The 12258-nt window shown below is 44.3% G+C and overlaps 1 protein-coding gene across 8 annotated transcripts in view; it reads left to right on the plus strand.

Annotated features, from left to right (window-relative positions):
- Positions 1 to 10894, plus strand: part of GNG12 (G protein subunit gamma 12) — a 133927-nt gene extending 123033 nt beyond the window's left edge. For 7 of the 8 annotated variants that reach the window (XM_070467964.1, XM_070467965.1, XM_070467963.1 and 4 more), the window contains 2 exons: positions 4756 to 4868; positions 7028 to 10894. In XM_070467964.1, coding sequence (XP_070324065.1) covers positions 4776 to 4868; positions 7028 to 7153 — 219 coding nt within the window. In that variant the 5' untranslated portion in view covers positions 4756 to 4775 and the 3' untranslated portion in view covers positions 7154 to 10894. The remainder of the gene's footprint in view (positions 1 to 4755; positions 4869 to 7027) is intronic. The other variant, XR_011487829.1, reaches the window with a different exon arrangement.
- The last annotated feature ends 1364 nt before the right edge of the window (positions 10895 to 12258 follow it).

Genomic DNA, 12258 nt, shown 5'->3' on the forward strand with positions numbered 1-12258 from the left:
TCCCCAGCGGTCCAGTGGTTAAGACTCCGCTGCACTTCCAGTGCAGAGGGTGTGGGTTTAATCCCTGGTCAGAGAACTAAGATCCCACATGCCGTGCACTGCAAACAAACAAAATTTTAAAAAAGAAAGGACTCTCACTATCACTTTGTTATCTCTTCTCCATCCCAAATTGTGTCTTCCACTCTTCCTTGCAGGCCTTCCTCATCTCTCCGTCCCCTTGACACTTAAACACCTATATGTACCAGGTGCATTAGTGGTAGGTGCTCCTGCGTGTCATCCCAACAAGCCTGTGAGATAGATTGCTGTCGCCCTTTAGCAGATGAGGTGCAGGAAGAAACCTGGGGTAAGACATTGATATTAATAGTTGAAGGAGGGATAAGAGGGTAAGTGGAAACCTATTTTCTCTCTCTCTTTTTTTTTTTTTTTGCAGCCTGCTCTTTTATTACAGCCACAAGGGGTGTGTTTGCTTAGAATGCTGGCTTCACTCCAGTGATTCAATTACTGTCGAGGCCTTGATGACTTGTGATTCAGATTCTGGGGCTTCCTGGTACCTTCCTGCCAGAGTGTGCTCTACGGCACACTTGCCATCCCCACCCTTCTCTCCCTGCTTCAGGCCCCTCTAGACAAAGATTAAAATGCCCACATTTCCCTAATGTGACATCTTGTTCCTAGGAATTTCTAGGAAGCTGAGAATTCAGATGAATAATAGCATTTGAGCAAATGCAGAGCATTTGAATAGCTAACTGTACTTTGCTACTAATGCTGTGTTTATTCAAATCTCTCAGTCACATGTCAAACTGAAAACCAGGCTGCAGAAGCAAGAGCCAGGGTTTTGTCAGACCTGTGGTTCTACACAGGGCAGGCGCAGGCCTGGGCCCTTCTGGGTAGGATGGACCCCTGGGGACTCATGATGTTCACATGCTAACCTCAGTCCTGGCCTAGTAGCTGCAGCAAGAACATTCTTGCTTTGCTTGTGGATATGACAGGGGAGACCTGTCTCCCAGAGCACAAGACAGACAAACAGATGCCTTCTGCACCAGAAAGAGTTTTGTACAAATGTGAAGCCATCAGCAAGGCCACAACTCCCGGTCATGGGGTGTCAAGGTCACCCTTGATTGGAACCACATCATGGACTGTTCAGTGATGCCCTGAGTGTTTGTGAATCTAATTAATTGGAGTTGCATCCTTTCATGATACAGTAGCAAGTGTGACTTCCAGGACACAGAAGCTTATGAGCTGGTTCAAGGCTCTAAGCTGTATGAACTGGGAGCACGTTTTTCTAATTTTAGTTGCCTCATCTATAAAACAAGGATGAAAAAGTAACACACCTTTCAGGCTGAGAGTGAGGCTTCATGGATGAATGTAGATGAAAGTACATTTACGCTCTGAGGTTCCATACGAGTATCAGGTGGTGTTTGTCTTGGAAGCTATTCTTGGAGTAAGAATAAAGCAAGTTTTTTCAATCCAAGTAGTAGCACAAACAAACAGCCAGACATCCATGCTGTTGAGGGAAGACCAAAGAAACCCTCTGAGGGTGCAGAGACACTCAGAGATGTTTGTGTCCCAGTCTCTCCATCTGGTTCTGCCCCAGCCCAGCTGTTGAGGCAATGCAGAGCAGCTGCAAGAGGGGAGGAAGTCCTCAGGAGACCTCCGGCTCCTGTAAACACCGCCCACCAGCCCCACGTCAAGCAGCCCATGACCTTGCTCTCAGACACGTGAGGCAGCTCAGCCACCCGAGTTCCTTGAAGAGGCTCCTTGGGTTGAAACAATATAATTTTGATTTGACTTCTCCATTGGAAGCATGTTATCGTAAGAAATGATGTACTTAAAAAAAGAAAGAAATGATGTACTTTTCCAGTGGCCCAGTGAACAACTTTTTCTAAAGGGGTCTGCAATAGAAGGGAATAGGCAGCCCTCTGAGGGAAGGCTGTCTGTGAAGGAGCCCGTGAGAACACAGAGGTCAGAAGTGGGGGGGCTGTCAGGGCCCCAAGCTGGCAAGCACAAACTGTGAACCGCTGGCTCTTTTTCATCCTGACTGTAATACAGTCAGGAAGTTAAGTCCTCTGCGTACCAGATGCAAAGTTTTTCACCAATTTTAGGAGGACCTACCCAAGCATTTTATAAATAAAGCCTGACTGTGGACGATTTGCTTATGGCCACGTGGGTGGGAGCCATGGCTGACCCAGTCCTGATACGTGTGTGAAATGTTCCACAGTTACAGGAAAACTTGCTCAGGCCTTGGAAACTCTATGCCCTGGAGGTTGAGACAAAGAAGAGAATGCTTGGTGTTATTTTCCTGTGAAGGGAACATTAAGAAAGTCCTGAGGGTGCAGCCTGGAAACCACAGACGACTCAGAAAGGGTGTCGTATTTGCATTCTAGAGGCTGGGGGCCAATCCTCCGAACTGGTGCCAGCTGGCAGGGGAGCCCAGCTTAACGTGCTCCAGGGAACAAAACCAGTGTGGTTTTGAATCTGAGCACTCAGACTGTTCACAGAGGGGCTGCCTGCTGCCTTAGACCCATTTCAAAGGCTCTATTAACAAGTGCTTGCTGGGAGCATGGAAGGGGCTGGACCAGGCCGCTGGGTATGAGCAGAGTCACCAGCAGACCCTTGGCCTCTCCACTGGGTGTGGCAGGATGACTGAGGAATCGGAGGAAGAGGCAGCTAGTCTGGAAATGTGTTGTAACCCAGTCGCCCAAGGCAAGGCCACTATGTCCTGTCACATGACGGCTGCTCCCAGTTTCCTGTGTGGCTTGGGCTCCCTTACTCTAAGGGAATCCTCAAGACGGCTGTCTCCAGCCATTCCATTCTGCCATGACACCAGAGTGCCACAGAACTGCTTAGGGCCAATGCCCACCCAGACTGGTCATTCAAAATCCTAGAGGCCTATTGACCAGGGGGGAGGCAGATAGGTACACAGGGGATTCCCATTACTTCTGTTGGGTGGGACCCCTAAGGATAAATACAGTGTGTGTGGAGTGCTTTGGTCCTTTGCTAAAAACTACATGGGCACCAGTGAATTGAATCCTCAAAAGTCACAGTATCCCTATATTAAAAATGAGAAAACACAAGCTCAGAGAAGTTAAGTAACCCGCCTAGTTTCACCCAGCTAGTAACTGGAAGGCAGGGTCCAAACCAGGGGCATGAAACTTGCTAATTAGGATTTCAAAGTTCTGCAGGCAGTTAAAAGCGCAGTTGTATTTGGGCATTTGACCCAAAGCTGCCTCTGACCTCAGAGGGTGCAAGCCCTACCCAAGTCCTTGAACTCGGCCACCCGGAGCATTCTGAGTGCAGTGGATCTCCTGTGGGTGCCGCCGGAGCTGTGGGTAGTTTGTTTTCTGCAGCCTTGTGTGGTGTGAGCCTTTATAGCAGATACACTGTGCGTTGCAGCCCCTCCAGAAGGCTGAGTCAGCCTGGGTTTGCTGCTGGCGCCAGACTTTGCTGAGCCCCGTGCATAGCATGGGGAGACACACCTACTGTCCACCTGCTCTGAGTCATAAAACTGCCACACTACTGCCAGACCTGCCAGCTCTGCGATCTCTTCTGGTGCCACCGCACCGAGAGAGGTCCTGGCCATATATGGCAGGGGCACGGGGCAGTGCCTTTCCCTAGCCCGCCTTCCCGTTGGACTCTGCCGTGGGACAACTAAACAGGTCGAAGCTCAAGGTCCAGAAGTTTCCTCTGCTTTGCACCAGCTGGCTGGGGAGACAGAGACCGAGGGCAGCCTGAAAGCCACGGGCTCAGACCCGAGAGGAGAGTCAGCCCACGCACGTGCAGTGGAAGCGTGGGGTTAGCCAGTGCCCTGGCCACCAGGATGAAGCCAGAGAGATCAAAGTTGGGGGGAGAGGGCAGCGTGGGAGGGGACTGATGAAGTTCCATTAAATATTTCAGGCTTGAGGCTGTATCCCATATGACTTTTAGGTCTATCATTGAGAGTCTTTCAGCTGAAAGGTTCCTACTTTTTTCCCGATTAAGGGCTTCCTTATCTGCCTAACATTCTCCAAACGATTGCAAATCTTGATATCTCCTAAAAATGCACCCTTTGTGTAGAGTTTTCCAGAAGCCCTCTCATTTGCCATTTTTCTGTTGCCAGGACTCGCATCAGTGCAATAGTTGGGTCAGAGAGCCAAAACAAAATGAAATCTAAACCTTCTATTAAGGTACATGGCAGTAATTACATTACCCTGCACACGGGACATGGCCCATGTGTGCTGGAGGCCTTGAAATTACCATGGATGTTTTTGTGTGTTTCCCCTTAGAAGGTCCTAAGAATGCTATTTTACGCTGCATATAGGGCACAAGATTAAACTACTAGTACTGGATTTTTGGCACAGTGGTAAAGAACCGCCTGCCAACGCAGGAGACACAGGTTAGATCCCTGGGTCGGGAAGATCCTCTGGAGAAGGAAATGGTAACCCACTCCAGTATTCTTGCCTTGAAAATTCCATGGACAGAGGAGCCTGGCGAGCTACAGTCCATGGAGTCACCAAGAGGCAGACACGACTGAGCGACTAAGCATACCACATACTGGGTTTCTGCAGAGGAAAGATTCACGAAGGTGCTCAAAAGTATTACCACCTTAAACACTGAGGCCACCACTCCCACTTCCGAGGGACTTTGTGGTGACTGCCTCCAAAAAGCCATGGTGACCGGAAATGCATCCTTTTCCCCTCGAGTAACACAAAGCATTACGAATGTCTAAAAAACAAAGATGACTGCTCTTCACCTTTTAAAAAAAGTTCTCTTAAATTTCAGGTGAAAACCATTAACTGAAGATGTCGAGCAAGACAGCCAGCACCAACAACATTGCCCAGGCACGAAGGACTGTGCAGCAGCTGAGAATGGAAGCCTCCATCGAAAGAATAAAGGTAAGAGCCTCGAACGGGTCAGATGTGTTCCTCACCATCGCCCTCTGCTCTCCTGAGGCCAGGCCACGTTTCTGAGAAGATAATGCCATACAATTCAGCCAGGTGCCATGATTTTCTCTGAGCAAGCTGAGAGTTTCCGAGTCTTAACTTTCTTTTCTACATAGCATGGGCAAGCCAATATGTCTGAAGTGAGCCTGTCTGTCTGGACAGAAAACCTAAAACCCGTGACAGGATTTCCTGAGGACTTGCCTTCCCTGGGCACACATGGCCGAGCCTTCTGGCACTGTGTCCTTCCTGGGGACAGGGCTTCCAGGTGGACTTTATATAAACAACCTCGTCAGCCCTCTGGAATGTATGAAGTGTTCTGGAGTTATCACTGCAGCCGAGGGAGCCTTGCATAACAAGTCAACGGTCCGGTGTCCTTTTGAGGAGAAGGCACTTTTTCAGTGTGTGTGAACTTTGATGACCACAGTCTGCATCCAGAGCGAATAGTGCCAGCCTTAGTTGAGACCTGGCGGAAACCAGAACGCATCTGATGGGTCACCTGACTTAGAAGTCATTTCCCCAAAAATCCCCAGAGAGGGCTAAGCAGTGAGTGCCTTGGGAATGTTGTGAGTAATGCTGTTTCCTAGATACTGAAGCAGTCACCTGATAAATTCCTCTGGGCCTGGAGACAGTCACCTGTCTTCAAAACAGGAGGCTGCCTGTCCTGTATTTGTCAGGGCTCAGCTGGCCTGTGCCCCTGGCCTAAGGACACTGGTCTGATGATTCTAACGGGTCTCCTACCCAGACCTCTGAAGAAGGCGTGATATTTCCATTTCTAACTCATGCCAAAGTAAGGTGCTACATCTTTACATGCTGGTTTTGTCCCTCTTTTTATTTCCCCCATCTTTAATGGTAAATCTTGACACTACCAGAATTTGGCTCTGTTCTTCCTGAGATTTGGCTCTGAGCCCTTATTTCAGTGTTTTAACTCTGTTCTCCTCTGCATTCTAATTGATTTATTTTTTTTAATTGGGTAGAAGCTAAGATACAGCCTTTCTTTGAATCAGATGCTTTTCTTTTTCCCCTTCTCCCAACTTTTTATTTTGAGAAATTTTAAACCTACAGAAGAGTTGTAACAATAGACCCCATATACTCTTTACCAAGATTCACCAATGAGCATTTTACCGTATTTGTTTTCTGTCTCTGCACGCATACAAAGCTGACGTAATTTTTCCTGAAATTTCTTGAAAGTTATTTGCAGACATATGACTCTTCACCCCTAATACTTTACCATTTGCCTCCTAAGTACAAGAGTGTGTTCCTCTACATAACTACAGTACAGTTATTACACTCAGGATCAGCTGCTGATATCTAACACACAGTCTGGTTTTGAAGATTCCAGGCCCCTCACTTTGCAGAATGGGCCTCACTGCAAATAAAATTGTTTGCTGATGATCAAATTCGGACTAAAGCTTTGGGCAGGAATATTAGCTGGCTGGTGGCATGTCTTCTGTACTCAGCCCAAGAGACAGCTGATGTCAGTTTGATCACTTGGTTGAGGAAGGCCTTATCTGCCAGATTTCTGCATTTGGAAGTACCTTTGCCCTTTCTATGTAACAGGTAACCTGGGAGTGATACTTCAAGACTCTGGTTATTCTGTTCTCCAACAGTTTTCCACCCAATGGGTTAGCATGCAGATACCTTTTGAGTTTGTAAATATTCTCCTTTAAAAAAAAATTTTTTTTTATCTAAACAGTTGATTTACAGTGTTGTACCAATCTCTGCTGTATAGCAAAGTGACTTAGTGATAAGCTTATGTATTCTTTTTTTTATATATTCTTTGCCATCATGGTTTATCACGGGGTATTGAATACAGTTCCCTGTGCTGCATACATGAGGACCTCATTGTTTCTCCATTCTAAATGTAATAGTTTGTATCTGCCAACCCCAAACTCCTCGTTCATTCCTCCCCCTCCCTCCCCCTTGGCAACCACAGGTCTGTTCACTATCGATAAATCTGTTTTGTAGATAGACTCACTTGTGCCGTATTTTAGATTCCACATGTAAGTGATAGCATATGGTATTTGTCTCTTTCTGACTTATTTCACTTAGTATGATCATCTCTAGTTGCATCCTGTAAATATTTTGTTTCCTTGGGTTTGTCTACACACCAGGTTTCAAAGGCATCAGCGGACCTCATGTCCTACTGTGAGGAACATGCCAGGAATGACCCCCTGCTGATGGGGATACCAACTTCAGAAAACCCCTTCAAGGATAAGAAGACCTGCACCATCTTATAGAGAAGTAGTGAAGCGGATCCTCCCCTCTTCTCAACAAAGCAAATGATGAGCAGCTCCGTGAAAAGATTTACCTTCAGCTTATTTGGTAACCACTGCTAATAACTAAAATGCTCTTAACTTGGAATTATGGACTCTGAAGTCTTTACCTTCCAAGTTTTTCTTTCTCTAAAATGCCTTTTACTCAATTAATACAGAATAATAATCTTGTTTTCCATTTGTTAACTACAGTGTCCTATTAGTTACTGCTGAAGGAAAGTTGGTCTAGCCTTTAAAAAGAAAACAAATATATCAGTGATCCAGTTAAAACCTAAATTACCTAAGCAGTCATCTAGATTAAAATGCCAAGGATAACTGGTCCTAAAATTTTTGTCATAGTCTATTAATAGAGTTGTGCCAATCTGTACAGTATATGTGGGTGAGAAGTGTTTTGTGTATATATATGTGTGTGTTTGTATATACACATCTCAAAGCTTATTTCCCAATTAAAATGTCTCTCCCTCCATACTATCAGTTCAACTCCAGAAGTTATATCTTTATCTCAAAGCTGTGTGTAGGTAGAATCCTTTTCTTGTAGTTATTGTACAAAAAGAGCACCTTACAGCCTGTATTCATCGTAGTTGAGTAATGAAGTCATCTCTCTCCTCTTGAAACCGTGCTGACCTGCCAATCAAAATTTTTAAACTGAACTAAAAGCCCTTTTATAATATGAGCATCCTTTCACCAAGCGATTTCAGGTTTCAGTGATCCTGAGTCTATCTAGGAAAGGGGAGGTGGCCCTTGGGGGCACCCTGGGCAGTGTGCCCCAGGGCTCATGGCCTCTGGGTCAGGGGTAGACACCTGAAGTTCCTACTCTAACGATGGGAACTAGACAGAGCAGCCATGACCATGAGCCCGGCCAAGAGAGGAGCAGGAATGCGTGAAAACCAGCTCCTCTTTGTGGCCTAACTTTGTGATTTAGCTCGCTTTGTCTGCCTTCCCTCTTATCTTTCCTCTGCAGCCAGATCATGTCTTCAGAGTTAATGTCCACCTCCCCAACCCCACCTGGGTAGATCATGGTGGGAAAGAAACCCACAAAGAATGTAAAGGTAAAAAAAAAAAAAAAAAAGAATGTAAAGGTATCGGACACATAAGCTCTTTTCAAGTATCTGCAGCATCCGCGTCATCCCTACCTGGTCCTCACACCATCAGAGGGGCTTGTTTCACTCCTTGGGCTCACAGTTCCTTGATTTTCCTCTGGGCCTGGATATGCCTGCCACACATGCTCAGAATGGCTATGGGGATCCCCAAAGAAGGTTGTCTCCTGTGGCAGAAGGCATATTGTTAACTAAGAGGAGGAGAGGGTATTTCTAAACACTTAATTATGGGCCCAAACCGTGCACCAGACCTTTAATATTTTAATTCAGTTTCCATTCATTAAAAATTACTCATGAAAAGTTAAAAGTATTCTCAAAAAGGATTCAACCCTGAGAAGGAATTATTTACAATGGTTTTCCCTATTTCTGTACAGTCTTGCCCTGCAGTGCAAGCCCATTTTTAAATCCAACACCTGAGCTCTGAGTATTGTGTTAGTTGTGGGTGAACAAATACAGTACTGTTTTCAGACTGCTCAAATCTATTCCATATTTCTGCAAGTCACCTATCCAGCATTGTGAACTGCCCTCACTCTTCCAGGATCATGTGGAAATCCTGCCACTGCCCTTCTCTTCTTACCATCTACACTTGGTTCTGCAAAGGGCCCAGTTTCCAAGTACATTATAGGCACCTGTTGGTGGAGAAAGGTTTTTCCTTTCAAAAGGTGAAATTTGAAATATACATTAAGAAGACAACTTTACATGTACTGCTTCACTTAATGAGACATTCTTTTTTTTCTTAATAAGTATTTTTCTACTGATAGTTTCAGAACACTAATCTTATTTTCACTCTGATTTTTACCATGTTTCTTTAAATATTTATAATGTAGCTTGTTACAAAATATTTTCATGAAATTACTTTTATTATACTGTTATATACACATTTTTGGTAGCAAGCATAGTTTATTCTTTAGTACTAAAACATGTTCTTTTCCCTATTAGAAAACAAGTATGGTTTGCTATATATTTGTTAATATGCTTGTAGTGGTAAGGAATGGACTTGAGGTCCCAGGAGATTTTTTTTTTTTTTTTTTTTTTTGCTAGCCAGATATCATAAAGGCTACAAGTATGAACATCATCTAACTTCCTAACCAGGTGTAGGGCATGTTTAAGAAAAGTGATATCAAGTCCTTTGATGCTGGACCCAAGGGGGAAAAAATTGTAGCTAAGTGTTGATTTACTTATTATGAGACGTCTATGTGAGAAAAATATAATATATGTATACATATATATGATATGCAGAAGTCACTTTTATTTATCAGGCTTTATTCTACTAGTAAAGCCACAGTTTAACTATTAGACAGCAGCTGGTTTATAATGATGGACAAATGCCCAATGTGTGTTATTTTTTCCAAACTACAACTATAATGACACAATCACTTATATACATGCAACTTCCTGGCTTCATATCTATGAGGCTATTTAAATATGTTCACTATACTTTGTCTTTAATTCTGCTTCTATTAACAGTGATCTCTTTTTCCATTCTTGATTCTTTAGTTCATCATTAATCTGTCCAATTGACGCCTCAGGACCATGGCAAGAATTTTCATGACTCCAAAGTATTTTACAGACACACACTTTTTTTTTTTTAACAGAGAGAAACACTTTCTATACCACGTGGTTCACAAGCTGTAGGTTTTTTCTAAAAAGAATCAAGTTTTTACATTTCCTTATTATTAAAATGAAAAGTGCCATACTTACCCCGTAAAGCAAAGACCGAATTTGCTTTCTCTCTACCTATTTTTAAACTTTACTAATCTTTCAACTATCCAAAAAAAAAAGTATACCAATGATTTAGTAATTTTGAGGCATAAGTTAGTTTAGGTAGTGGAAGATGTGCCAAACTTTCCCTCCAGATGTCTTTGTCTCAATTTGCCACTAAGATAGTGTCATCTGAGTGATTACTCTGAATTTTAAGAGCTATATAGGTCTAAGAAGTGAATCACAGTACATGTCAGTCCTTTCTCAATAAATGTAATACCAGAGTGTGTTATGACTGTATTGACTTTTTATGGTAGATCTGTTAATAGAAGAAAAAAGAAATACATTGAATTAAGTAGAGTTATCTGTATGTTAAAATAGAGCACTTACCTAGAGCTGGGTGTCCTGGATCGCTGTCTAGCCAATCCTGTGTTCCTGTGTTGTGTGACTTTGGACAAGGCACTCCATCTCTCTGAGCCTGCATTTCACCATCTGTAAAATAAGGGGCTTGAAGTAGCTGATGGCTGATACCCTCCTGTTCCGTCCAGTGGCCTACCCCTCTACTGGTCCTGCCAACATGTTGGTGCTATACGCTGCTTCAAAATAAAATCGGTTTGTCTATTGTGTGTGCTCATTTAATAGCTTATGAAAGGCCTTTTTGTTATATGGCTTTTTTTTTCTAGTTTTATGAACTTGATTACAGTAATAAAGTCTTGTTTGTAGCCATGTAACTATAAACTTATTCTCTTGATGTCTCAGTAAATTTGCATTTGATATATTAGTTGATGGGATTGTTGTTTTAGGACATTCTTTGACTACTTATCTGTCCAGCATCTTATTAACCTAAATATTGTGATCGTTGTTTGGAAATCTGTTCTCTGGAAAGAATAAAAGCATTTACTTCACAGCTAATGTGTTTGCAGATTTGAAAAACAGTTTCATTAAAGCACCATTGCTCTCTTTACTGGGTCTGGCTCATTGAATCTTCCTACCCATATTTTGCTCAGTAAACTAACAGTAGACCAGTTCTCTTCCCTTTTTCCTGCATTCATTCAGTTAACATTTTCTGAGTACCTGCTAAGAGCCAGGTATGGAACTAAAGCTCTGATTATACTCAGAAGAATAAGGCTTACACTAGCCTGTGAGAAGCTCACAGTCTAGAACAAAGAAGATGGGAATGACTCGTATATAAACTAATAGTACCATGTGCAACGTGCCTGAACTCAGGGCAACACAGTGCCGTGAGAGCCCAGAGGAAGGAGGGCTGCCCCTGCCTCTGCCTCTGCAAAGTCTTGACAAGGCTTCCAAGGGAGGTAGTGTTTGAGCCAGGTCTTGAAAGATAAAGAAACCCTGCAGTCTTGGGAGGGAATTGCAGGAGGAGAAAAGTGAGCTCAAAGGTAGTGTGCAGAGCATCTCCCATACCCCTTACCCACCCAGCAACAGGAAGAGGGTGGAAGTTGTTAAGGAGTGGTGGTGTGATGATTCACTATGTGTCGAAGGCTGTTTCCCATCCTGAGACCTGACAATGACCATGGAAACAGATAACAAATGGAAAGGTCATCAGATTGGATGATTCATACTCACCAAGTGTTTGCTGAAGGTACCCTGCCTCCTGCCCAGTCCCTCCCTCCAGGGCTGGGATTCCCTCAGAGACAGAGGGAGGGACGACACCATCCAGAGAGCCACCGGAAGGGAGAAGGCAGCCAACAAGGTTATGGGCTGGGCAAGCCACAGAGATGTTTCCTGCTTCGAAAAACCAGCACTCGCGCACTCTCAGAGAGTCAGGGCAGAGATTGCCACTCAACCCTTTCTAGGAAAGGACTGAAGCGTTTAGACACTGCAGTCATGAAAAATAGGCAGCAACTGACCAGCACTTTCATGGTTCAAACCAAATTACCAGAAGTTCCTGTGATTTGCAATGGAAGATGATTGTATTGGGAGGTGGTCGATGGGATATGGGTAGGCCTTCCCTGATGATTCAGCACGTAGAATTCGCCTGCAATGCAGGAGACACAGGAGACGCAGGCTCAATCCCTGGGTCGGGAAGATGCCCTGGAGGAGGCAACAGGAGCTCAGTCCAGTATTCCTGCCTGGGTAACCCCATGGACAGAGGAGCTGGCGGGCTACAGTCCATGGGGTCGCAAGAGTCAGACACGACTGAGCGACTAAGAGCACAACATGCATATGGGAGAGGATAATGAAGTGAGGAGACTAAGGAAATATGGCAGGTGAAATGGTACATGATCTAAATGGTATGAACAAGTCAAGCCT

The sequence above is a fragment of the Odocoileus virginianus genome, chromosome 5 (assembly GCF_023699985.2).
Source record: "Odocoileus virginianus isolate 20LAN1187 ecotype Illinois chromosome 5, Ovbor_1.2, whole genome shotgun sequence".
NCBI lineage: Eukaryota > Metazoa > Chordata > Mammalia > Artiodactyla > Cervidae > Odocoileus > Odocoileus virginianus.